This window comes from Hippopotamus amphibius, chromosome 1 (genome assembly GCF_030028045.1).
Source record: "Hippopotamus amphibius kiboko isolate mHipAmp2 chromosome 1, mHipAmp2.hap2, whole genome shotgun sequence".
NCBI lineage: Eukaryota > Metazoa > Chordata > Mammalia > Artiodactyla > Hippopotamidae > Hippopotamus > Hippopotamus amphibius.
The window spans coordinates 154,251,692-154,279,481 of NC_080186.1; the positions used below are offsets into that span (position 1 = coordinate 154,251,692).

General features: G+C 36.2%; 1 protein-coding gene across 3 annotated transcripts in view; it reads right to left on the reverse strand.

The window, feature by feature from the left end:
• Positions 1-27,790, reverse strand: part of SPINK5 (serine peptidase inhibitor Kazal type 5) — a 71,571-nt gene that overhangs the window by 29,758 nt on the left and 14,023 nt on the right. For 2 of the 3 annotated variants that reach the window (XM_057731768.1, XM_057731787.1), the window contains exons 5-16: positions 24,526-24,653; positions 22,997-23,063; positions 20,054-20,181; positions 18,568-18,655; positions 16,733-16,860; positions 15,162-15,243; positions 11,420-11,547; positions 8,755-8,803; positions 6,012-6,139; positions 4,320-4,419; positions 706-833; positions 7-67 (exon numbers count right to left, since the gene is read on the reverse strand). In XM_057731768.1, the coding sequence (XP_057587751.1) occupies positions 7-67; positions 706-833; positions 4,320-4,419; positions 6,012-6,139; positions 8,755-8,803; positions 11,420-11,547; positions 15,162-15,243; positions 16,733-16,860; positions 18,568-18,655; positions 20,054-20,181; positions 22,997-23,063; positions 24,526-24,653 (1,215 nt within the window). The remainder of the gene's footprint in view (positions 1-6; positions 68-705; positions 834-4,319; positions 4,420-6,011; positions 6,140-8,754; positions 8,804-11,419; positions 11,548-15,161; positions 15,244-16,732; positions 16,861-18,567; positions 18,656-20,053; positions 20,182-22,996; positions 23,064-24,525; positions 24,654-27,790) is intronic. The other variant, XM_057731777.1, reaches the window with a different exon arrangement.

Here is a 27,790-nt window from a genome sequence, read left to right on the forward strand (position 1 = left end):
ACCTACCTTTTCAGCTTCTCTCTTAGTTCTTCTGGATCCAGCTTCTTTTTCTTTTGCTTCTTGCTGGCTATGAGAGAAAGGCAGGGGGAACAATCATTGCTAGTACCCAATACCTATTATCCTAAAGGGGAATCTCTCTTGATAGATATATTTCATTACTTCTACACCTATACCAACTTAGCTTGGGAGTAGAAAGGTAAATGTACACCTCTCCATATTGTTCTTGTTTTTAGTGTTGCTTAAAGAATAAGACACACGTGCCATGGCAAACCAGTAAATAAATTTTCACTACTCTATTTCTTTTGGAAAACAAAGATATCACCCTTCTTCCCAGAAAGCAACTAGGATACTTAAAAAGTTGACTAGATGCTAGCAATTTTTCAGTTTGTTAGCACCATCTTTGGATTATTCATGATAGTGTGTATGCAGAGAACAAAAATCCCAATCCTTGTATGCCTTTAACTCTGGGGGAATTTCCCCTTAGTACATGGTCCTCCCTTAATGGCAATTCAAGTTCCTTTCAGAACACTGAGAACACTACAAAGAAGTGCACCAAGTATATGGCTTTGTAAGAGTAAATCCCCACACTGAGTGCAAAGATAGCCATCTACCTCCTACAGAAAAACTTCAATATCATCTCTGTTGCCCACCACAGGCCTGTCTTCTCCAACATGCAGCAGGAGCAGTGACTGCAGCTCTACTCACAAGAAGGCCTCACACATGGAGCAGGTGTTGCCATGGATTTTCCCATCTGGGCCCTCGATGGGGTCGTTCTCTCTGGTGCAGGGAAGGCGTCCATTCCTCACATAGTTACGGTATTCACTGCACAGCTCCTGCCAAATGACGGAGGATTTAAGAATCAGGTAAGAAATATTGGAAGCTTCCTGCACATTATCCCTTTGAAAACTGTGATGTAACACCCCAAACATAATGGATGCATCCAGAAGGTGATGCCGAAGGTCGATATTAGCCAAGACGCTTTTCAGAGGCCTCAGTCACACATTATTTGGAATATAAGATTGCTGTCACTTATCTAATTATAAAACCTTTGATTTAATTCAAATATTATTTTGGGCTAGGCACTGTGAGAGATACAAAAAAGAATAATTTATTGTCCCTTTTGTAAAGCAGTTTGTGGCTGGCAGAATAATAGCTCCTGCCTCCTAATTTGTCCAAGTCCTAATATCCAGGACCTGTGAATATATTACAGGGCAAAGGGGACTTTGCAGATGTGATTTAGTTAAGGACCTAGAGATGGGGATATTATCCTGGATTATTCTAGTGTGCCCAATGAAATCAAAAGGGTCAGTCCTTAAAACTGGAAGAGTAAGACAGGAGAGAGTGAGAGGGAGATGTGACTACAGAAGAACAATTAGAGAGGCAATGTTGTTGGCTTTGAAGATGATGGAAAGAGTCCAAGAGCCAAGGAACAAGAACGGCCTCTAGAAGCTAGAAAAAACAAAAAGACAGATCCTCCCACAGAGATTCCAGAAAGGAACGCAACCCTACCAACCCTTTAATTTAGCCCCTTGAGGTCCGTGTCAGAGTTATGACCTAAAGAATCATAAGATCGTGCTGTTTTTTTTTTTTTTTGTATTTCATCAGTTTTTAATTTCTATTTTTGTGTACATTGTATAATATTCATGCAACTCATAATACAATTGTGTAATTCATACCATTATCTTAGAAGGACCTATAGAAGCAATAATATATCAAAGTGATTAAGGGTGTGCCTCTGGAAGCTGAACACTTAAGTCCAAACCCTCCCTTCATCACTTACTAAATAAGCCAATTTCAACAAAATTACTTCTCTGTGCCTTATCTTTTTTTTTTATTATTATTTTTTAGAGGAACACCAAGTTCAATCATCTGTTTTTATACACATATCCCCGTATTCCCTCCCTTCCTTGACTCCCCCCCCCTCGAATCCCCCCCACTCTCCCCGCCCCAGTCCTCTAAGGCATCTTCCATCCTCGAGTTGGACTCCCTTTGTTATACAACAACTTCCCACTGGCTATCTTTTTTACAGTTGGTAGTATATACATGTCTGTGCTACTCTCTCGCTTCGTCTCAGCTTCCCCTTCACCCCCCGCCCCCTCCCAAACCTCGAGTTCTCCAGTCCATTCTCTGTATCTGCATCCTTGTTCTTGTCACTGAGTTCATCAGTACCATTTTTAGATTCCGTATATGTGAGTTAGCACACAATATTTGTCTTTCTCTTTCTGACTTACTTCACTCTGTATGACAGACTGTAGTTCTATCCACCTCATTACATAAAGAATCATAAGATCATAAGTTTGTGCTGTTTTAAGCTACTAAGTTTGTGGTAATTTGTCAGAGAAACCATAAAAAAAACTAGTATGTAGATTTTAGTTTCTTTGGAGAAAATACATAGAAGCATCTATAAGTTACAATTTTCAAATGGTATAATTGAGAAATAAAGAAAAATTGCTGGCATAATAGATAATAGAGCTATTAAGTATATGGTATAAATGGGGAAAATCTTTAGGGAACAGGAAATATTTAGTCTGAGCCATGAGAAGTGGTCAGAATTTTGACACCTGGAGGAGATGAACACTCATGAATGAGTAGCAAGAAAGCCACATAGAAGGTAGAGTTCATTGTATGTATAATATTGAGGACTTAAGATGTGTGAGAGACTATGCTGTTATATACGGGTAGGTCCCATGGGACTCCATAAACATAATATACATACTAATAACTATATTATTCTTTTATAAATGAGGAAACTAAGATGCAAAGATGCTAACTGTCTGACCTTAATGGTAGGGAGATGGAGCCAGTATTAAACCCTGACAGTCTGAGTCCAGAGTCCAGATTTCTAACCACAGTGTTATTGAGTTCACAAGCTGGGAAGCCAAGAATCAATGCTTGGCATGTCCACAAAGCAACCAGGTGACCAGTATGGCACTGGGTAGGAGAACAGGATATTCAGTCTGAGAGGTGACAGAGGTCAGATTGTATATGGCATTGTCAGTCACTAGAAGACCTTGGTTCTTACTCTTAGTGAGATGAGAAGCCAGTGGGTAGCATAACCTGCCTTACGTTTGTAAGTAATTATTTTAGTTTCAAAGTAGGGACCAAAGATCAGAGCAGAGAGAAGAGTAAGAAATGAGATCTTCGAAGTTAGATAAGGATAAAGGAAAGGAGTAATGGAGACGTGAGGCACAGCCTGCAGGAATGTCACAAATGGAAGTAGGGTGCAAAACCTAAAGAGCATCATGGGCTTCAAAGCCAGAACTTGGGGTTCATTTGTCAGCCCTCAAGTTACTGTGTGTGTGTGTATACACACACATGTACAATTATTACATATATATTTCCTAACTTATTATCTAAGCCTCCCGTTCCTCTTTTATGAAATACAGATAATAATATATACTTTGGTTACTACAAAGATCAGGTATAAAATTGTTATACAACATGTCGTACAGTAGGAACTACATAATTAACAGCCATGACCATCACCATCATCATCATCTTGTGAGATGTTACAGAAGGCAAACCCAAGGCTCAAAGATGCTTTTAAGTAATTTTCTTAAAATCTTACAGAGAAATAACTGAGATGGGTTTGTGGTTTGTTTGTTGTTGTTGTTGTTGTTTTTAACTAAACCTCCTTATGCAAAAAGATATGGAGGGACTTCCCTGGTGGTGCAGTGGTTAAGAGTCCGCCTGCCAATGCAGGGGACACAGGTTTGAGCCCTGCTCCAGGAAGATCCCACAGGCTGCGGAGCAACTGAGCCCGTGTGCCACAACTACTGAGCCTGCACTCTAGAGCCCGTGAACCACAACTACTGAGCCCAGGTGCTGCAATTACTGAAGCTCGAGTGCCTAGAGCCTGTGCTCCACAACAAGAGAAACCACCACACTGAGAAGCCTGCACACTGCAACAAAGAGAAGCCCCCTGTCTCCGCAACTACAGAAAGCCTGCGCACAGCAACAACGACCCAATGCAGCCTAAATAAATAAGTAAATAAGTAAACAAAAGGATATGGAGAAAAGTCTGAAATCTACCTCTACTGGTTTGCATTCAGACACATCTTTCCTGGGATACTATAATTTACATGGTCAGTGGAGAAAAGCATGGTTGTCTTCTTAAAATGCACAAGCAACTAGATCAGATCTGAGGTGGATAAACTGAATGAAGAAGAAGGGATCTTCTTAAATATGAGGATCCAAATATACCTCCTCAGTTGAGGTCACTAAGTCACTGAGGTTTGGTGGGATTAGCAGGAGGGAGCAGGAGCCTTGCCCAGAGAGAATGGGATATTTATGTGGCTCCGATGACCTGAAACAACTACCTGTACTGCTCCTCTCTTAACTTTCTCAGTCTTAGCTCCAGCCTTAGCTTTCTGCTTTTCTTCCTTGCCATTATTTTTCTTCTCTTCTTCGTCAAGTTTGCTGCAATAAAAAAAGAAGATACAAGCTAAATAAAATTTCCCATTCTCTTTGGTAATATATTTTAAGAAGGAATGAGGATCTCCTAGACCAAAGCTCAGATTCAGTCTTCAGTACAAATTTATCCAGTCAAGAGGTGCTAGCTAATACTTTGCCCAATAATGCAGATAAATTCAGTAGTTTAAAATCTCCCTTAAAAAAATAAAACTGGTATGCTTTTTTTTTTATCAGTATGTGACCCTGGGGTAGTCTTTTTTTCTATTGACTAGTGACTTCAATCAATGATCTGAAAAAAAAAAAACCCCACAGTTGCTTGATTTTTTTTAAATTGTGAAGCTTCTTCTATCTAAATAATTGCCATATTAATGATGAGAGCAGGGGGTGATACCACGTCAGATGATGGGCCCATAATCAAAATAAACCATGTTTCACTATAAAATTAAAAATTTAAATATTATTTTAATGGCATTAACATTCAAATTAAAATTCATATTTTAGAGTGTAATAATGATTCAAGCCCAAGAAGATTCAACAATTAATATTTTGAGGTCAATCATGAGCCTAAGATTCTGGCATCCTTATTATTTTCTACTGACATGTAGCATATCAGAGCTGGGAAAATCCTTAGCATTTATTACATCTAATATAATCATCTAATACGGCACTAGCAAATCAAGCAGGTGAGAGAAGAGCCCCAGTTTCTTGAATCTCAGGCACTGTTTAATCTACTGGCTGCCTCTATCAATCTCTCCTCTAAGGAACTATGTGCATATACTTAAGATTAGACATGTGAAAATTAAGGGGCAATAACTCTGCACCTCTTTAAATAGATATTATTTAAATATTTTTCTCAGCATTTATTTTAGTGTGAGGCTCACTAGGGGATTGAGAATCTAAGAAGGAGGAGAAGCAGATTTGGTAGTAATCCACTTCCATATCATCCCACACAAGGGAGCTTTGGGCCCACTCAGCAAAACAATAGCCCAGAGGGCCCTGGACATAGCTTAACAAGAAGACATTTTAGTAAACGTCTATCATGTAGGCCGACCTCTTAGGGATTTCACTCTCTACAGTAAGCCACTTATCCAAGTATTTACTTCACCTGCATATGGTAATGCCCCTGAAGAGATAAATATAATCCCTTCTATTCTTTTTCTTGTTCAGGCTGTTCCAGAAGTGTTTACATACTGGTCCCATAGACCTCTGTTCAGCTGGCTTTCCCTTAACCAGGATCTGAATATACTCATAGAATCATAAAATGTCAAGTGTGGGAGAAAACCAAAGAGATAAACCCACCCAGATCATCAAACCTGTACTCTCTTTTTGTTATAAATGATGATTGTCAGGTGTTAAAAACATATTAGCACTAAATTAAGACTCTTCCCATGACTTAACTAGAAGATAGAAAGGTAACTAAATAGAGAATAACATTGTCATTGTGTGATTCAATATTACTTAATGTCTTGTCCATGTGCTTTTAAAATTGTCTAGCATCCAAGCCATGGTATATATCCTACACATTTATGAAGACACTGAGACTCGGGGATGATAAATGGTGAAGAGATTCAGCGGAAGAGAAGAGCATGGATACTCACAGCACTCCTGCACACATGGCGCACTTGTTTATATGCATTTTGCCATCCGGGCCGCGGACAGGGTCATTCTCCCTGGTGCAAATGAGCATTCCATTCCTCACCTTGTTCTGAAATTCACTACAGAGTTCCTGGAAAATGAAGGAAATGTGTTCTCAGAGTGGTTTCCTACCCTCCCTACACTTTTGTCTATTATGAAGAATAAGTAATACAGAGTAAGAAGAAAGAAGAAAAGTGATTACATGTAGCAGTCAATCAGTAAGCATTTAAAAGCCTCCTATCATGGATTCAGAAGTGTGCTGGCACTACAGGGGATCTGTGAATATTTACCACCAACATTCTTTTGAGGGTGCTTAAATGTGAGTGCAGAAGACGACTTGAAATTGATGGAGACTAATATAAAATATATATGTTTATGATGTGTTGCACATCACAGTCTATAAAAGCTAGGAAAGATCAAAGGTGAGGAGATTCAACACGCCTGGAAGGGGAAGCTTCCTGGAAAAACTGAGGATATTACTGGGCCTTTATGAGAAAGGAAGAACTCCTACCATTTACAACAATTTAGATAAAACTTGAGGGCATTATGCTAAGTAAAATAAGTCAAACAGAGAAAGACAAATACTGTATAGTATCACTTATCTGTGGAATCTAAAAAAGCCAATTCACAGAAATAGAAAGTAGATGGTGGGGGTGGGCGGGTGTATGTGTGAGAAAGTGGTCAAAAGATACAAACTTGAAGTTATAAGATGAATAAGTTCTAGTTCATGGTGATTATAGTTAATGATACTGTATTATATACCTAAAAGTTCCTAAGCAATTAAATGTTCACAACACAAAAAACAAATGTAATTTTGTGACATGATAGAGTTGTTTGCTAACGCTATGGTGGCAATCATTTTGCAATTTATGTGTTCCAAATCAACAGGCTACATACCTGAAACATATACAGTGTTATATGTCAATTATATCTCAATAAAGCTGGAAATTTTTAAATTAAAATAATGTGCCAAAAAAAATATTGTGAACCTTCATTTGTCTTTAAAAGGCTGAGAAAGAGAAAAAAACATTCTCAAGCTAAGAAATAAAGACGTATCTCAAATAAAGATATGGGGGAAGAGAACAAATATAAGAGTATGATGCCTGGAGAAACTGACACCTTTCTGGGAGTTACGTGATAAAGTCCATGGATGGGGGATGCATATTTGAAACAGAGGAGTAACAGTGGGAGTGGAGAGAAGGAGGAATGTGTTAAGACCACTTGAAAAATCCAAGAGGATTTAGAAACTGATCAGACATTATGGATAAAACAAATTTTCAATTCTGAATTACTAATAGGAAGATGGTTCCAGATAACAGAAAGTTATTGAGAAAATGAGTCAGTTTAAAGGAAAACTTTTCCATCGTGTCAACTTTCCCCCCAAATTATTAGGCTTATACTTTGGCAGCTGTCGTTACTGGAGAACTCGAGGTTTGGGGGGGTGGGGGGTGAAGGGGAAGCTGAGATGAAGTGAGAGAGTAGCATAGACATATATACACTACCAACTGTAAAAGAGATAGCCAGTGGGAAGATGCTGTATAACAAAGGGAGATCAACTCGAGGATGGATGATGCCTTAGAGGACTGGGACGGGGAGGGTGGGGGGGAGTCGAGGGAGGGAGGGAATATGGGGATATGTGTATAAATACAGATGATTGAACTTGATGTACCTCAAAAAAAAATAAAAATAAAAATAAAAAAAGTAAACCTTGTATAAGGTTATGTGAAAGTAATCCAACACCTATGTAAAGACAGAGTTTGCTCTGCTACTTGTAAAATTGTAAAATTATAAAAATAATGTGAAGTAGATTAAAATAATTAGTCAAAGGATTTACTTAATAGTCATAATTGAGGGTGAGAATACTAGCATTCCTCTATAGCCGGGGGCTGACAGGATCAAATATGACAATATGTGTGTACTTTGCTTTGTAAATTGAACTAATGTGAATGACAGGTATCTTGTACCCTCTCTTTGAAATAACTAAGAGGTAGGAATTATGTAAACTAAAATTAGTAAATTGTAAAAATTGATAGTAATAACCTGTGCCTGACAACAGAAATCGAAGAAAAGCCAAATATGGGAAATATTCCTTACAAAGTAAGTTAAACTCCACTTTTTATGAAATAAACCTCAAATTTGGAATTATCATGAAATAAAATTGGTACTCAGGAAACTTGTAATCAAGACCTTTCTTTTTCAGGTTAAAGGTTATATTTGTTCATTTCATTTTTTAAATTAATTTCTGTTGGAGTAGAGTTGATTTCCAGTGTTGTGTTGGTTTCTGATATACAGCAAAGTGAATCAGTTATACATAAACATATATCCACTCTTTTTAAAATTCTATTCCCATATAGGTCATTAGAGAGTATTGAGCAAAGTTCCCTGTGCTACACAGTAGGTTCTTATTAGTTACCTATTTTACATATAGTACTGTGTATATGTCACTTCCAATCTCCAATTTATCCTTTTCCCCGTTGGTAACCATGAGATTGTTTTCTACATCTGTGACTCTATTTCTGTTTTGTAAATTGGTTCGTTTGTTCCATTTTGTTTTAGATTCCACATATAAGCGATATCATGTAATGTTTGTCTTTCTCTGTCCCATAACAATTAAACAGGGAAACATTTATGCTAATAAGATATCTTGAATGCTATTGTAGAGAAGAGAGTGTCAGGGTATAATATCAGAATCTGTGAGGAAATCACCTTTGCTGTTTCTCTTTTAGCCTTTGCACTTGCTCTTTCTTCTTGTTGACTGTAAGATACAGGAAAAAAGAGAGAGAAGAATCTGAGCGTGGTAGAGTAGATTCTTAACATTCACAGGTTGATCATTCATTGTTTTGATTATTCTCAAGCAGCTCCAAAGTTCCACTCATAGTAGGTGTAATTTTATTGGGTAATAGAATGATTTACCACACCTCAAGACAATGGTATTCAAGGGAAAATTCCTTAGTTAAGGAGTAAACCTATTTAGCTTCCCAGCAAATATCCTGCAATAGTACTTTCTTATTTGTGGATTCTTTTACATCTGCAAAAGGTGCAGAACTCTTTATAAAATGGTGATATTTAGCTTCTGGGAGGCAGTATAGCATAGTGATTAAGAAGAAAGACTCTGCAGCCAGATAGAATAAGGAACACAAAAAGTGTCAATGTCTCTGTGTTTTCGTCATCTTTAAATGCGGAAATGGAGTGCAGAGATAGAAGAGGTAATAAGAATACTTCTCTCATAGGACTGTTGTGAGCATTAAATGAGTTGATACTAATTCTAAACCAATTAGAGTTAGTATCTGGTACATAATAAAGTGATTGATAAAAGTGATTGGTATCATTAGCACTGTAAGCACTATTGAAAGTGAACACTCCCAAAACAGGCAAATGATGAAAATGAAATGACAGTAATAGCTCTTAATCACTTTGGATCAGTAACAGTGTTGCAAATTGAGTTTAATATAGTCTACAGCATAATTGGATCTATAATGCAGGTAATTCAATCATGTTGTAGAGACAAAAATAATTTGCTCAAATGTTTTCATGTTTCAATCAACATAAAAATTGCTCATTGATCAAATTAAAACTTTTTTAAAAGTTGAAAACACTATTTGTATATGCTATTAAAGTGTGCAAGAAATGACTATGGAGGGAAGTATGATTCTTAAGAAAGGCAATAGCCTTAGCTAACATATCCATAAAATACAAGATAATAAAACTTTTATGGCATAAGGAATTTTTATATTGATGGAAGAAACTAAAATAGCTCCCAAATTGTGGAGGTTCTTATACCTCTTTATATGGAAACTGATCCAAACTTTACTATGAGTCTAAGTTGACTATAAAATTTAAGAAGCATTTTCTTTCCATAATGGAAAGTTATCAGAGGAAACGGCAGAGATGACCACTAGGTGGCAGACTTACTTCCTCATCGCTGAAAGATTAATGTAAAGAAAAACAGACTGAAGACTAACAGGCAAATGTTACTACCAGAAGTTGATAATGGCTTTGCTAAATAATTACACCCTGTCTACACCCTACAATGAGAAATTTTATCATTTTCTTCATTTTTCCTGTGGCGAAATTTCGATCTTTCTCAACTTCTCTGGGCCTTAATTTTTTTCATCTATAACTTGTGATAATACAGAACACATTTCATATGGTGGTTGTGAAGATTAAATGAGATTGGGCAGCAAAGCCCAAGTATATGCCAATTATATGCATTCAGTAAATGTTGGTTATGATAATTATATGGTCATTGTCATGGCTTCCATCTAACAGATTTTTTAATGCTTCCATCGCTCACTTACACTATGGGACAAATCTGCTGGGTTACATTGCTGTCCGCTAGGGAAGACGGAATGACTGAACGCTTTCAGAGATTCTGGGCATGTAGAAAATAAATTAGCATATTCCTTGGGACAAAGAGCAACAGACTTAAGGAATATCATAGACTCTGGTTTGAGAGAACATACCACGTTGTCTATTCTAGAGTCATGCTTTAGTCTCTTATAAACAGGGTATCCCAACTCCTCTACAACAAAATCATCATTCCTGAAGCAGCCTGTCTCTATTGCAAAGTTCGTCTTCATGTTGTACCCAAATCTGTCTCCGTATAACTCTCATCAATTTTAATCCTGTTCTTTGAGGTCACACAGAATGAGCAGAAAGAAAAATTGTGAACTAAAAAAAAAAAATTCCTAGGGGCTTCCCTGGTGTCACAGTGGTTAAGAATCCGCCTGCCAATGCAGGGGACACAGGTTCGAGCCCTGGTCTGGGAAGATCCCACATGCCGTGGAGCAACTAAGACCGTGCACCACAACTACTGAGCCTGTGTTCTAGAGCCCACAAGCTACAGAGCCCACAAGCTACAACTACTGAAGCCTAAAGCCTGTGCTCTGCAACAAGAGAAGCCACTGCAATAGGAAGCCTGAGCACTGCAATGAAGACCCAATGCAGCCAATAAATTAAATAAATAAATAAATTTAAAAAAAAAATTCCTAAAAATTGCCATGCACCATAATGATACCAATATATTACATGTAATCTCAGCCATTTCCTCTTTCAGCTGATAATCCTTCAGAAAACTGAAAGCAATTATTATGGTTGTCATAGAGTATTCTCTTCTCAGAAAAAAAGATTCTGAGTTCTTTCTGAAGAGTCCTGAAATTATTCTGTGTTCTTTATATCACAGTAGTTATTATATGAAAGCTCTCCACTTGTTTTGTGGTTTGGATTTTTGTGGTTTTTGATTTTAGTTCATTTAAATGTGACACAAAAGAATGCTACACTGAAGAAGAAAATGCATTATTCATAATTGTTTGAAAGCTTCCCTTAGCAGTTCCCTGTCTCCACTGCCTGAGATGCCCCGAGCTCTACTCACAAGAAGGCCTCACACATGGAGCAGGTGTTGCCATGCATCTTCCCATCTGGGCCCTGGATGGGGTCATTCTCTCTAGTACAAGGAAGCCGTCCATTCTTCCTGGATTTGCGGTATTCACTGCACAACTCCTGTGAAATCAAGGAGGGAAGCTTGAGGTGTTGAACACGGGTTGGATCAGATTGCAAAAACTGCTGAAGTTTAGACTTTTTTTCTAAATGGGGGTCAGCACTTGGCAAATTTTCGAATAGTTCTTAATTTTGAAGACATGAATATTTTTAAATGATAAGAGTTACAGACCCTCCACCTAGAAATAGTCACATATGCACATGTGTACATACACACATTAAAACAAACACACATACAACCTTATTGATGTTACCCCCCCCCCCCCCCTCCTCAAAACCTCACCCAAAAGAAACAATGGGGAACCTGAATGCCAACAAATGAAACCAAAAGGTCAATAAATCCTGGACTTGTTGCAGAAGGTCCACTCACCTCAAAGAAGATGTATTCTCAGATTGCCTTTTCACCCCACCACACCCACACCAAAACAAACTTTTCTTTTCCTTTTCTTCTGCTTTGCTAAAAGAGAGTGATATAAAAAGAGATGAGTAATAATCATAGACACTCCCAGATTGAAAGTGTCTAAAATACTCAAATAATCATTAATTACTACAGTGATATATTATTACCTGTGTATGAACTGATATACTGTTGGCATATTGCTATGTTTGCTAGTGATTGTCATGTGATTTCGGATGAATTTCCCCTATCCACTCCTGCAAGAGTGGATCCTTGTTTCATATTGTTTACACTTCCACGGGTACTCAACCAGTGATTGATATGCCAGGAATCATTCTCTGGCAATTCTAACATTTGCAAAAATGTGTCACAAAACAAATGGCATTGACATGAAAGAAACAGTTAAACAAAATAGAATAAAATTCCAAAAAAAGAGAAATGAAGCAGTAAAGGACAAAACCTTCCCTCATTTTCCCAGCAGCAGCACTACTCACACGAAAGCCTCCACATGGAGCAGGTGTTGGCATGCATTTTCCATCTGGGCCCCTGAGGATCTACCAAATCAACACACTCCCACAGTTTTCCCATTTCTCACAGACTTGCGGTATTCAACATGCAACAGCTCCTGCCAAGATAGGAAGGTAATTTTTTTGTTTGGTTTGGTTTTGGTTTTGGTTTTTTACTCTATAGCACAGGGAACTTTACTCAATACTCTATGATAAACCATAAGTGGAAAAGATATAAAAAGAATGTATATATGTAAATAACTGAGTCACTTTGCTGTATAGAGAAAAAATAATGCAAATACTGTAAACCAACTATACTTCAAATAAAAAATTAATCTATGGAAACTTATTAAAGCATGATGCTTAAGTATGCCCATTTTTCACCCATTTTCCATTCCAGTGTTTCATTTTTCTTCACTGCTACAGATTGGTTCAACATTTTATAAATTTTATCATGATTTATTTATAGTGTGTTTTGAGTATAGACTTTTTCCTTATTTTATTGAAGTATAGTTGATATCTAATATGAGTTTCAGGTTTGCAACATAGTTGTTTGACATTTGTGTACAGTACAAATTGATCACAACAATGTCTAGTAACCATCTGTCACCACACAAAATTGTGGCAGAATCCTTGTCTATAGTCCCCATGCTGCACACCATATAACCATGAGTTATTTATTTTATAACTGGAAGCTTATACCTCTTAATCCTCTTCACCTGTTTTGCCAGAACATCTTACTCCTTCCTCTGTGGCTATCATAGGTGGTTCTCTGTACTTCAGTTGTTCCTGTTTTGTCTTGTTTGTTCATTTGTCTTTTATTTAGATTCTACACATAAGTGAGATAGTATGGTATTTGTCTTTCTCTGTGTGACTTATTTCATTTAGCAAAATACTCTCTAGGTCCATTCATGTTGTTGCAAATGCTAGGTTTCATCCTCTTTTTATGGCTGAATAATATTTGTATGTACACACACACATATACACACATATATATGTGGGTATATAAATACATGTATATACATACACACACACAGAGACACACACAGATACATCTCCTATCCCTATCCATTCATCTGCTGATAGACACATCAGTTGATTCCTATCTTCACTATTGTAAACAGTGCTACAATAAACATAACTGAATCACTGTGCTGTACACCTGAAAGTAACACAACATTGTTAATAAACTATACCCTAATATAAAAGTTTAAAAAATAAATATAAATAAATAAATAAAATAAATTGCACTATAACAAAAGCAAAAAAACAAAAACATAAGGGTGCATATGTCTTTAGAATTAGTGTTTTTGTTTTCTAGAGAAGGTAATTTGGACTACATTTTACTCTCATTCAAAGCAGAAGTTTGAAGCATCTACACTGGTAGAAACTAATCTTTGAGCCCAGGATTTTAGCTGTGTTTCTCTCAAATATAAAATTAAATTCAACAAACAAAACTTGTGATTTGCTGAGAGATGGAAGCAAATAAGACATAAAAGGATGTAAAATAAAAGAGGTTGACAAGTAAACTCCACTATAAATAGAATAAGTGCAAACATACAGGTACAAGAAAATCTGAGAACTCAGAGGTTGGGACGATAAAATCTGATAGTGAAAATCAGGGAAGATGTCAGGGAACTAGAATAATTTGAGTGCGACTTTGAAGAGTAAATAGGATTTTCTTAGTTAAGGAATGGATTGAGAAATATATGTTTTAGAGTGCTAAAATAAGCTGAGAAGCACATGTTGGAAACTACATGGCATATAGCAGAACATGAATTTCTGAATGACGGTAAGGAGCCAAATAAGAAGAGAGTTAAGGAGATTGAAATGCATCCGTTAGTTGATAATGAGTTATTAGTGCATTTTAAGAAGAGCAGTATTAGGATCTGGTTAGTATTTTGAAACTTTACTCCAGCTGTGTTAGGGAGGATGGTTGGATAAGAAAAAGAACAGAACTTCGACGGAAGATTAGGAGACTTTCATCATCTCAACAGGAAGTTATGATAACTTATATAAGGCCATGAAAATGAATATTGTAACATTACAAAGATAAAAACCATGTTTTCTGTGTGCGTGCAATGTATTTTTAACCCAACTCAGATGTGAAATTTCAAAAATTCACATGTAGAAAATATACACCAAGTATCTCTGGAAAGTGGTTAGCAAAAGCTAGGAGTCTGTAAGTGATAAAACTAGAACTAGAGATCATTTTTTTTTCTCAGATTGCAAATAAGTTCTTTTTATTTTACAGAGTTAGTCTCTGAAACAGCAAGAATTGATCAATTTCCCATAGCATTCATCTCAATGTCATCTCCAGATTGAAAGGTTAAGATTTTCTGAGGCACTTCCCTAGTGGCGCAGTGGTTAAGGATCTGCCTGCCAATGCAGGGGACATGGGTTCGAGCCCTGGTCCAGGAAGATCCCACATGCCATGGAGCAACTAAGCCCGTGAGCCACAACTACTGAGCCTGAGCGCCTAAAGCCCGTGCTCCACAACAAGAGAAGCCACTGCAATGAGAAGCCTGTGCACCACAACAAAGACCCCCGCTTGCCACAACTAGAGAAAGCCCATGCACAGCAACAAAGACCCAAAACAGCCAAAAATAAATAAATAATTAAATTTAAAAAAAAAAGATTTTCTGCGAATTTTTGCAAGGCAGTATTCCAGTCTTTAGGCTCTTTGAAGTGTGTTCAAAATACAGCCTACTCACTGCATATGAGGGTGCTTTTCCAGATTCTCTTTTACTTCTTGCTTTTGCATCACTCTTTTTCTTTTCTTCAGCTTCTGCTTGGCTGCATGAAAAAAACAAAAAAACAAGCAAAAAAACCCAGGATTGATCCATGGGACCAAACACAGGTAGTGGTTTCTCCACATTTCTGCACTGCTAATCTGTTCCCTCCTTAGGAAGGAGCAGTGTTGCCTCTTTATCACTACACATTAATGAGAAGCAACAAAACAGCCTCCAGTATGCTAAGATACCATAACTTCATCATAGATTCTACATAACATTGAAATAAAGATAGCAATACTCGTGGATCTGGGAGACTTGCTTGCTGTAAATTACCTTTCTTGGCTGTGGTCAGATAAGCAACATTATTAGTGTTCATCAAGGAGATATCAAAACTAGTACATGGTGACATTACACCTGGAGCCTGAAAGTGGCCTGAACAAAGCACATTGAGTGGTCCCCGTTGTTTTACAGAGAAAAGGTGAGGTAGTGAGGGCTTTGATTATAATCTTAGGATATGACCACAACTAACCAAGATCTCTCCTCTCAAGTCTGTGTTCTGCCTACCACATCATGTATACCCTCGCTTTATTAATTCAATATACATGTATTGCTTACTCATAGCTACATTATCTATAAGAAAATGTAGGATGGGTGGAAAAAGATTAATAATTTCCATACATTGATAAACCAAATGAGCCAAAATTTGCTTTGCACAATGGAATTACGTAGTATGTACAGTTAACTGATGGTATTTCAACCATACATAGCTGTCAATCAAAACAAAAGCCCGAAGGTTGCACAAGTGTTAGCCATCAAGAAGGAGCTGGATTCACTTCTGATGAAGAAGTGAAGACAGTGGCGCATTCATGCCTCGTAGCTCAGCCTAAAACAATTTTTAATGAGGAAATGCGAAAGCTTGCTGACAAAGTGTATTGAAAAGCAAGGAGATTATGTCAAAAAATGATCTATTTGTCTGTTCTAAAAGTCAATTAAAATAAATTCTACAGCCAAAACAAAACAAAAGCCCACAGATTCTAAATGTAGTCAACTACTTAATCTGAACTCAATCAAATAAACTGAGTGCAGTCCCAAAATTTAAAACCAAACTCAGTTATAACTTATTGAGAAATGTCATATTACATAAAGTAACATTAATTTTATAAAAGTTCATGGTTGTTTCTTGGGCAACTTTAATAATCAATTTCTGCAGTAAGTGTTAACGCTAGGTCCTAACCCCTCTGGAAGATGAGATGCTTATAAACTTGTACAACACGTTGACAACATGAAGCTTCGGCAGGAGGGAGAATTTGATATTTGCGTAAGTCAGGGTGTTCCAATGCTAAGAGAGTGAGTGTCAGGGGGAAAGAGACATCTTGGCATAAATAGCTCTAGCTACTTACTCCCAGCTCTATTACTAACATTCTCTGTGTAACTTCTGCAAGTCCCTTCCCAGTTCTGAGCCACAGTTAGCCCATCTATGAAACAAGCTACTTCGGTTAGATTACTGTAGGGTCCCTTATCTCCTTGACATTCTAAAACTCTGTACTCACTAGACGGCTTGACACATGGAACACAAGTTGCCATGCATTTTCCCATCTGGACCACGAACAGGGTCATTTTCTCTGGTACAGAAAAGCTTTCCATTCTTTGCATGATCCTGATATTCACTGCAGAGTTCCTGAGTAATGAAAATGAGACAGTTTAGATATGGTTCTCTGTTTATTAACTTTAGATACTTTTTATCAAAGGTATTGGAAAAGAGGAATTAAGGATAAAAAAATTAAAACTTTTAGGATTTAGACTTATCCAAAAATTTTGTTATATTTCTCTTCTCGTAAGATTCATCCATTTACGTATTCAACAAATGTATTGTTAAAGGGATTAAATATGAATGTGATTTAGCCCTTTTATGTCAAGTGAAAAGGATAAGGAATTACAGTATAAAAAGCTAGGGAATATGACACATGTCTAAATGTGCACCAGCAAAAAGGAAAGAATAATTCAAGGAAGTTCAGAGAAGGGCCTATATCTGAGTTGTATCTTTAGAATGTGCCTAGGAAAACAATGTGGCCAAAAAAGTCCTCCAGGAGGAATTATGATACACAAAGACATAGAGACATAAAAGAACATGTTGTTTTGAGATAATCTATTATAGTCATGAGTATAGTGGCTAAAGAATTAGCAGGACACAATGAAGAATATTTGGGAACTGGTCAAAAGGAGACCTTGAAGATAAGTCAAAATCAGACCACTGAATTTTGAAAGTACTTTGGACTTTATTCTTAGGAAATGGGAAAACAATATTTATAGCAGAGAAGGACCTAATCAAATCTTTGTTTTAGAAAGATTATTCAGTCAGATGTGTGGAGGGTTTAAGTGACTAAGGACTGAAGTTAGGGAAACTATAGCAGACAAGGAAAGAAGAGGGGAGGGAGGGTGGGAAGGAGGTGGGGGAGGAAGGAAGGGAGGGAGGAAGAAAAAGAGAATGAAGCAAGAGAGGAAGGAAGAAATTGAAAATGAAAGATAAAAAGAAGGTTGAGGAAAATTTGACAGCTAAAATTAAGAAGACTTTGTAACCTAGAATTGAAGGGAAGAAAGCAATTAAAACTGAGGCCTTAGCAATTAAGATAAGTTACATGAAGGCAGAAGGTGGACTAAGGGAGTGAGTTATTTTATGAAACTGAACTACACTTCGTAGAAGGTGGGATAACTCACTCTAAGAAATAAGTTAAAAAGGGTTTCTTCATGGAGTGAAATGGTCCAAATATACTCTAGAATACCTTTAAACATTAGATTTTCATAATGCCATTGGTTCATGGAAATATTTCCTACAAAACAACATGGAAGATGAGTTGAATCTTGAGGATTGAGGAAGATGTCGGCTAGAAGTATAGACACCAGGCAGGATGCTAATGTATCAATGCAAAGGAAAGCTGTTAGGTATCTGAGCTAAGATGGTAGCAGTGGAAAAAAGGCAGATGACTAGTTAAGAGAAGTTTTAAAAGTAAAATGTAGTATGATTTTAAAAGGAGCATATTAAAATTTTACATTGCTATAACTTTCAAAATGAAAACCTCCAAAACAATTGTCACATATTTGAAGAAGAATATATATCAAACTTTGAATTCAGATAAGGCTTTGATATATCACCTTCAATCAGGAGTGTGGAACTATTTTTACTAATATGCTTTAAATTTACTCCAAATAGAGATAAAAATTGTAATGCCATAAGTATTCTTCTAAATCTTATAAAATAAGAACAAAAAATTCGTTTCCAGAAAAACCATTAGTTGTGGAGGAAAAATAAATGTTGAAAAATGCATTCCACAGTAAAATACACACACACTACAAAAGTCATAAGTAAATAGATCAAACTAATTCTCACCTCAATTTTGCTTTTAACTTTAACTTTTTCTTTAGCCTTTCTCAGATGTTCATCTGCTTTATTTTTTTCTTCTGAAAAACGCTGTTTGCTGGAGAAAGAATCAAAAATTAGGAAGTCAATATAGATGTTTTGAATCTTCAAGCTACAAAATAGTCATTTAGGTGCAGGTGGAAAAAAGCTAAGTGTTCCTGATTTTTAGAACAAACATTTTCAAATCACCCTAAGGCCCTTTATTAAATTGAAATCTTTCCTATATCCCCATAGAACCCCTCTCATTTTGCCTTCAGGTTTGCCATTTCCTTCCACTGTAACAATTTTTTTTTGGTCACCTTCCCTTTTTTTATATCTCCCCAGCTTAAATTCTGCCTTCTTTAAGAAGATATCCCATACTTCCAACTGGAAATGAGTTCTACATCTTTTACTATATTTTTATACCTGGATATTCTTCTCTTATAGGATAGTTTTCATCCTGTCTTGCAGAGTGTATGTGTGTGTGTGCGCGCACGCGCGTGTGGTGTGTACATCCAAGGATTATTTTCGCTATTAGCCTTAAGTTTCTTGAGATCAGGGATCTCTGTCCATACATTCACTCATTCAAAGTTATTTATTCAACATTTAGTCAGTAATTATTTTTTGGTAAGCATTGGATAGCACCCTGGGCATATGGTACAGTAGTTCACAATATAAACACATACCTACCCTGCCTTCTTAGAACTTACAGATCAGTAGAGAAGAGTGACAGTCAACAAATAGGACTAGAAATAATTATACAAATACCAACTCTCATGATTGCTATAAAATAAAATTATCAAGTGTTCTAAAGATTGGATTTAATTCGTGATTTTAGATCTTATCCAAGGAAGGACAATCTTGAAATGCAATCCATAGAAGAGACATTAGCTGGCCAAAACAGAAGAACTGGCAGTCAGAAAGTGTAGAAAAGAGCTAGTAGAGTTCAAGGATCTGAAAGAAAGTGTGATCAGACCTTTCCTGAGCCATCTTTATAAATGCCATAATTTGTATGTTGTGGGATTTGCTCTTCCCCAGGGTCAGATGTCCAAGATGAAAAGATAGAGTTAATCTAGTTCATATATGAACATGAATTTTTTTGTGGGCATCCCACCTATTCTGCCACAGTGGGGTAATTACTGGAAGAAAAGAATCAAAGTCCTAGTGCCTACTTTTAACCCTCATTCTATACAATGACTAGCTCATAAAAAGGCTTACAAAGGTCATGGGAGGAAATGTTAACAAGTATTTTGTAATCCAGTCATCCAACTGGAAATTAGAATCCATTTGTATTAAAAAAGAAATATACAAGCATTAGAGCCTACTTAATAGGTGGTATTATGATTTGTGGAGGACATAAAACTGCTAAAAAATTCTCAACAATAAATCTTCCCATGAACATTGTTCTTATTCATCATTTTAGTCAAACTCCACTTCACCTTTTGAGTAACTCCAAAGAAATCACATCTATACTTACAAAATTTCAGCACACAGAGCACATTTGTTGCCATGCATCCTGCCATCAGGGCCACGGACTGGGTCATTCTCCCGTGTACAGAAAAGTCTTCCATTCCTCACTTGGTTTTCATATTCCTTGCAAAAATTCTTTAAAAGGACAAGTAATTACATTTAGCACTTTTCTGCTCCTTAATCTATAGAATGTACATCATGGATTTATAGTCAAAGAATGTCATATCTAGAAGGTGTTGGTAAACACACACAGCATATTAATGAGAATTATTGAGAAATAGTAATTACATTGTCAAATTACTCAGTACCTATATCTACTATGTGGTGTATTTATTAAAAGATAAAAGAGCCTAGGAAAGAATAAGGCTGAGCAAATATTTTCTAAAATCAGATAGTTATTGTTAACTTTCAAATCTATGAAAAAAGATAGTAAAAGATCTGTCATGGGATTCCAACAAGACATAACAAAACACAGCAGCCAAGACAAAAAAAAAAGTTGCCAATGAGCAGACTATAGAATCTGTGAGATGAGATACTTAAGAGCTACATTACATGGAATAAGTCAAGAACAGTCTGCTTAGTTTGCGAGGAAAAAGGAGTAAGATGGTATCCAACAGCACTATGCTTATGCTGTTCGTTTTCTCTGTGGATCTGTGGGTCATTTTTATATACTCTGCCTCCTTTATGAGTGTTCATTTCTAACACTGCAGGCGGAAACCTCAGAGACAGTGAACCTACTTTTCCTTAACTCTTCACTTAGAAATGCAAAACATCAAGACTAATCTTTACTTAGAAAACCTAAAAAGGTTGTGACTTCCTTCCAAAATTCAGAAGGTTTACACACACAGATTTCCTGTTTGATACTTTGATTCAGTATTTTCAAGTTTCTCTCTCTGTTTTGAAAATTCTATTTGATGAGGGATATAGATAGATAGATAGATACATAGATATAACCAAAATAGTTGTATTTAATTATATATGATAAATATAAATATATAAAAACTTTAAAATATATATTTTTATACCAAAACAGTACTTATACTTAATTATACTTAAATATATATATATATATAAAAAATTATTCTAGGCTTGAGAATCTATTTCAATAAATATATTTTGTAATAGCATATATGACTATAATATAATCTATAAAAAATGCTTCTCTGTGGCCTTTTTCAACTGTATGACCCTCATCTTCCCATTTCAGCTAAAAAAAAATGTGAGCATAAAAAGTATGGCTTACTCATTGAAGCAGTATTTACAGTAGCCAAGACACGGAACAACCTAAGTGTTCATCAGTAGATGAATGGATAAAGAAGATGTGATATATATATATATACACAATGTATATGTATGTATATATGGAATATTATTTAGTCATGAGAAAGAATGAAATCTTGTCATTTGTGAAAGTGTGGATGGGTTGTAGAGGGTATTATGCTAAGTAAATTAAGTCAGACAGAGAAGGCAATTACTGTATGATTTCCCTTATATGTGGATCTAAAAAACAAAGGAACAAATGAAACAAAACAAACTCACTCATAGATACAGAGAACAAACTGGTGGTTGCTGGCGGGGAGGGGGGGCAGAAGGGGGGCGGGAGGGGGCTGAGGAAAATAGATGAAGGAGATCCAGAGGTACAGACTTCCAGTTATAAAATAAGTCATGGATATGTAATGTAGACTATAGGGAATATAGTCAATAATGTTATAAGAACTTTGAATGGTGATAGATGGTAACTAGACTTATGGTGATCATTTTGCAATGTATATATATAATATCAAATCACTATGATGTATACCTGAAACTAATGTGATATTGTATGGCAATTATACTTCAATTAAAAAATTTATTTAAAAAGAGTGTGGTTTAGAGTCAAAAGTGAAATTAAACTATAGCTCTAACTCACTGGGAGACCATAGCAAACTCCCATCACCTTTGAGATTTCAATCTCACTACCAACACAAAGGAGGTTTTCAGAATAGCTGCCCTTTGGGACTTTTCTAGATCTAGTATTCTCTGATTTTTTTTTAATAACATACTTCATTAGGACACTTTGAAAGAGGATCTAATGAGAAGATATTTGTTTTTGGAAGAGTAATGGGTGTGCTCCGAACTTCCTGGTTGTGATAATCTAGGAATACAGATGCAGTCACCAGATAATCATAGCGTGGTAATAAAATTAAGGTTCAATGGTTCCCATAAAAGAAACAATGATAATTTCAGTTCATAAGTTGTGATTCATCCAAGGAGATTCTAAAGAAATGCTCTGTGATCAACCCACTGACAGGTTAATTATGGGGCACATATTGAGCCATCACTATAATACAGTACTGTTCAACAAAATCATGTCCAATGACCCCACCAAAGCAATGACCCCGGCCACAGAGAAAAAGAAGGAAAAATAGCTGAGACATGATGAAAGACAAGGGAAAAGAAACTCCCTGTTTATGAAATGATAAAATGTTGAATATCAAAGATGACCCAAAGTGTTATGCTGAAATTTAACAACCACCACAAAAGAATTGCTTTTCAAATCTCAGTGAGTGTTGAACAAATTATTGATAATTGTGAAAGTTCTGTGTTTCTTAATTTAAACTCTGAATGCCCTGTTTAGGGTGGGACATTTGTTTCATTGAATTGCATTATGAAGTGGAAGTTCAGCTCTTAACTACCAAAAATTGGACCTGTGTCTCCCCTTAGGAAATCATATGCCCTACAAGCCACAAAAATAGTATCCTTTTATTAGCACAAAAGGGTGCAGCACACAGAATCAGAATCCAACAGGAGGGTAAAATTGAGATCATTTACCTAGCCTCCTTATTTTACTAATAAGAAAATTGAGACCTGGACAGAAGAGATGAGTTGTTCAGTTTTACACACCCAGAGCAGGACTAAATTGTTAATATTTATGTCCACAAGAACCAAATTGTGTGAATGAGAAATTTACCTTTTCAGCACTTCGTCGAATTCTGGTTTCACCTTCTCGCTTGGCATTTTCTTCAGCTTCTTTTAAGCTGTTAAGAAAAGAAAATTGTTGGTTGATTTATGACTTTATTGTATTTTCATGTCCAGTTCTATGCTAAGCAATTTCATATCCTTTGCTCTTACTTGCTCAACCCATGCACTTACATGAGACAAGCTTTTCCCTGTCTAGAATGTTTGAGCCAGAAAATTGCCAAAGATAAGGATGGGTGTAAAACTGACTCACTGACAATCAATTAGAAGCTTTGTTCTGTAAAACTGGATGGATGTGACTCCTTGATTGACAAACAGAAGACTCTCAGGAAAACTTGCTTTAACAGGCAGAACCAAGAGCTTTAAAACAATGCTGTGACAAGGGTGAAACCAAACTGAGCATTTGAAGTGCATGTTGTCATCCACACCCTATGTATAGCTCTTTATACATTGTAAAGTATTTGTCTGCCTTCATGTAAAAGCACCCTTGTCAATAAAAGCTATATTGAACTGAGCGTCTAAGCCCTTTTAGATCTACTATCTAATTGCAGTCTCAGCTTGGAGACAGGCAAGACTGTCCTAGTTCTACAGAGGAAGAAACCAACTAGGAGTCAGGGAGGTCAAATTCTCTTTTTTAGCCAGCGCATGAGAAGAAACACAAAATCACAGAATTAGGGCAGGTTTGAGCACTAAAAGTGCATGCCTCCTACATAAGAAAGTGGAAATGAGGATGATTTCCTGTGTGGAAACCAGTTATAATCACTATTTTGTAAACCTGAGAGGACATGCCCTTGAATTCCACACAGCATATTGAAATTTTCGAAGACAGGTGTGAAGCTCTTTAATCTGTTAAATCTTTCTCTCTTCTGATTTTAAAGATCCAGTGATGTAAGTAGAGCACTTTAAGGCTTGTTGACACACGGATTAGAGAGTCTATGCTTTGTGTAACAGCCAGAATATTAAAGACTCATTGGATCGTATTCATATCTGGATCTCAGTGCTCAGAGCGGTGTCAAGAACTGAGAGATTAACCTAACAGTTCTTCCCTTTCATAAGGTCCCACCTTTTATACAGTTAATAAATTCATCCATGACATTATTATTCTCATTTTAAATTAGACTGTCATTTTCAGTAAGAGTATCTTACATGCCTGAATGAAGCAATGCACATCAAATGACTGACCTAGAGTGTTCCACGAGAGCACCTTTTAAATTTTGAAACATTGTGCCTTAAAAAACACTGCATTTTCAAGTCATTATAATTAAACAAATTAAGAGTCTTGAATTAAATAGCTAGCATAATCACTTTATCCACTCCTTTTAAGAAACTTTATCAGATAATACGAATTTAAAAAAGAAGAAGCCACTCTGGGAGCAGGGACCATTTTCACCTTATAAAGACAAAGGATAACATGCTTGAGGAAAAGGACTTTATCTCTCTGTGGAGTGGTTCTCAGGACAGCAACCAAGTGCATCCTCATCAGGTCCACCTGATGGCCCACTTGGGGATGAGGATACTTACAACAGTTCAGCACACATCGCACACTTATTGCCATGCGTCCTTCCATCAGGACCAAGAACTGGATCATTTTCTCTTGTGCATCCAAGTCTTCCATCCTTCACATAAGGCCGAAAATCACTGCATATATCCTGAAGAACGGGGAAAGAAACTTCACATTTACCATCCTGATGCTAATGCTTACAATAAATACTATTTTTAGAAATCTTATAGAGCCCAGTGCCCCTCTGCCCAGTGCACACTAGCTGTCTAGAGCAGTGTCAGTCATGTAGAACTAGGTCAGTAAATACTGTATAATTCACATGGTTAACTAGAACTCATTTACTTTTTATTGTTTATTAGTAAACATAGATAACCTATGCTGTGCTAAAATGAAGACAGAACACAGTCCTTGCCCTCAACTTGCTCAAAATCTACTGGGTGATACAAAGAGACATTTAAAATACAATATGCTACAGAGAACTGTATTCAATATCCTATGATAAACCATAATGGAAAAGAATATTTAAAAAAAGAATGTGTCAATATACATATAGGTACTGGGCTGCTTAAAAAGTTCATTCGGGTTCTCCCATGCCATCTTACGAACAAACTCGAACAAACTTTTTGGCCAACCCAATGTAACTGAATCACTTTGCTGCACAGCAGTAATTAGCACGTTGTAAATCAACTATACATCAATAAAAGAATCACGAAAGGTAAAAATGTTACCTTCTCACTATTTTTTTAATTATGGAAAATGTAGCTTTTTTATATAAACAGGTAATTTATGTTAATTTATGTTTACTATAATTTAAAATGAAAAATAGATAAATGTATTTTTAAAGTTCTCACTTTTTACTACTGATACAACAAATATCTATAGATATAACTCACATAAACAAAGCCCCTTGGGGTCCTCAATATTTTTGAGAGTTTAAATGAGCCCTAAGACAAAAAACATTGACAACTACTATCCTGGAGTAATCCTACTTTCCAGCAATAAACATATTTGTGATATTTTAGCTATCTCCCTTTTTTCCCTAAGCATATAAAAGCAAAAGCACATTTATACACATATACATATATTTTTTTCTCACAAATAAAAATATGCTATAAAGCTAAAAAAAATACAATGTGGTAATATCCTGTGATAAACCATAATGGAAAAGGAAATAAAACAGAATGTATATATGTATATATATAACTGAATCACTTTACTGTACAGGAGAAATTAACACAACATTGTAAGTTCAACTATACTTCAATTTAAAAAAGACAAAAAATATATATAGTTTAAATAAATCTGAAGAAAAAAATACAATGTGCTAAATGTCTTGGTGGAGGTAACCTCAGGTGCTGTAGTTGCGTATGGCAAGGGCACCAAACTTTGACTTAGGAAAATCATTCAGCTAGAAAAAATAAAGTATGACATGTATGAGACACTTACCTCCCCTATTATCACAGGCTCACAGAATTTTAGCATAGAAAGAAGGTATTTAGCCCAATTCTCATTTTCAAATATGGAAACAACTTTAAGTTATAAAAAGTGCTGTGAAAAATAAACTGCACAGTATGATAGCACGCAGGATGGTGGCTATTTTAAGCAGTGTCAAGAAAGATCTTTCTGCAAAGGTAACATTTGAGGTGAGATGACATTAATGAGGAGGACACGGGCATTAAAATTTTGCAGGAAGTACATTCCAGACGTGGAGGACTGCAATTGCAAAGGATCTGTGATAGGATCTAGATTCTCCTGTTTAAAAAGGGCAGAAAGAAGAGAAGTGTGGCTGGAGCATAAGGAAAAAGCAGGAGCATAAGGAAAAGCTGCTGATTTTCTCTCAAAAATCATTTCTGGAAAAATTGCAGAAGCATGGGGATAGGGATCCAAGCAATTAACTTGCGGCCATCCGTCCTCTGCCCCCTTCACCAGTGAAATCAACAGCAGCATACTAGGTCACAGGTGCTGGCAGGGTGATGGGCGGATCAAAAGCCCACCTGGGAGGTGATGAGAACAGGTGCCATCATTTACTACTTCACTTCTTCCTCCTCCAAACTCCAAGGTCTGGTGTGTCACAGCCTACAGAGAACATCTTCCTAATGCTGACAATTTCTGAGAGCTTACAGATAGATTCCTGACCTGTGAAGTGGCAGCAACCTGGAGGGGGCAACACTGGTTCTACAGCCTTCAGCTCTGGGCCTTATTCTTTGTCCTCTCCTGACACTCACCAGGAGAGGCACAGGCTGAAGCTTGACCTTGAAGATTTTCTAACTCACTTTAGCAGAAAAAATAATTACTAAAGAAAAATTAAAATTAAAAAGCACACAAATGTTATAATAGGATAAAAGATACAAGGCAAAAGTGAATAAGAAGAGAGCAGAAGCAACAATATTAATATTTAATACATAGAATTCAGTCCAAACTGCATCATAGATAACAAAGAAGGACATTACATGAAGTAATAGGAAGAAAAGAACAAGAAGGTGTAATAATCATGAGCATACATGCAATCCAGCCTCTAAGTACGTCAAACAATAACCCATAGAATGTAACAGATTTACACAAATCAATAACTGGTGTTAGAGGTTTTAGCACACACTTTTCAGAAATTGAGATATCAAAGGAAAAAAGTAAAATGCTTAAGTCATTAGATTTTAATAGAAAACTACATCCAAGAAACAGAAAATCAACATTTTTTTCAGAACATATAAAACATTTATAAAAGTAGACTATTTATCAGGCCACAAAGAAAGTCTGAGGAAATTCCAAAGGATCAATGTCATATTGCCTACGTTCTCTGACCACAATTCAATAAAATTAAAAGTTAATTTAACATGGAAACAAAGTACCATATATTTGTAAATCAAATAATGTATCAATAAATAACTTTGGGAGGGAGGAAAATTAAGAAATATTTGGCAAAGAATGACAAATGAAAACACTTCAAGTACAAACCTGAGATAGATGATCACTGATATCTTCAAATACCCTTGTCATGAAATTTAAAAAGTTAAAATTTAAAGAACTAAGTACTGCTCGGTTCATTGTAAAATGAGCAGCAGAGCAAACATTAACAGGAATGAATGACATAAAGAACAGACACTATGGAGAAAATTAGTAAAAAAGCTAATAAAAAACTAATGTTATAGTTTTCCAGGACAACTGGTAAAAGAGAAAGAGAAGATGACAACTCAAAAATATATATGATGATATTGGAAATAATTGTATGAACATTGAGAAATAAATACAATGAATGTATATTTCAAATATATAAGCTAATATATTTGA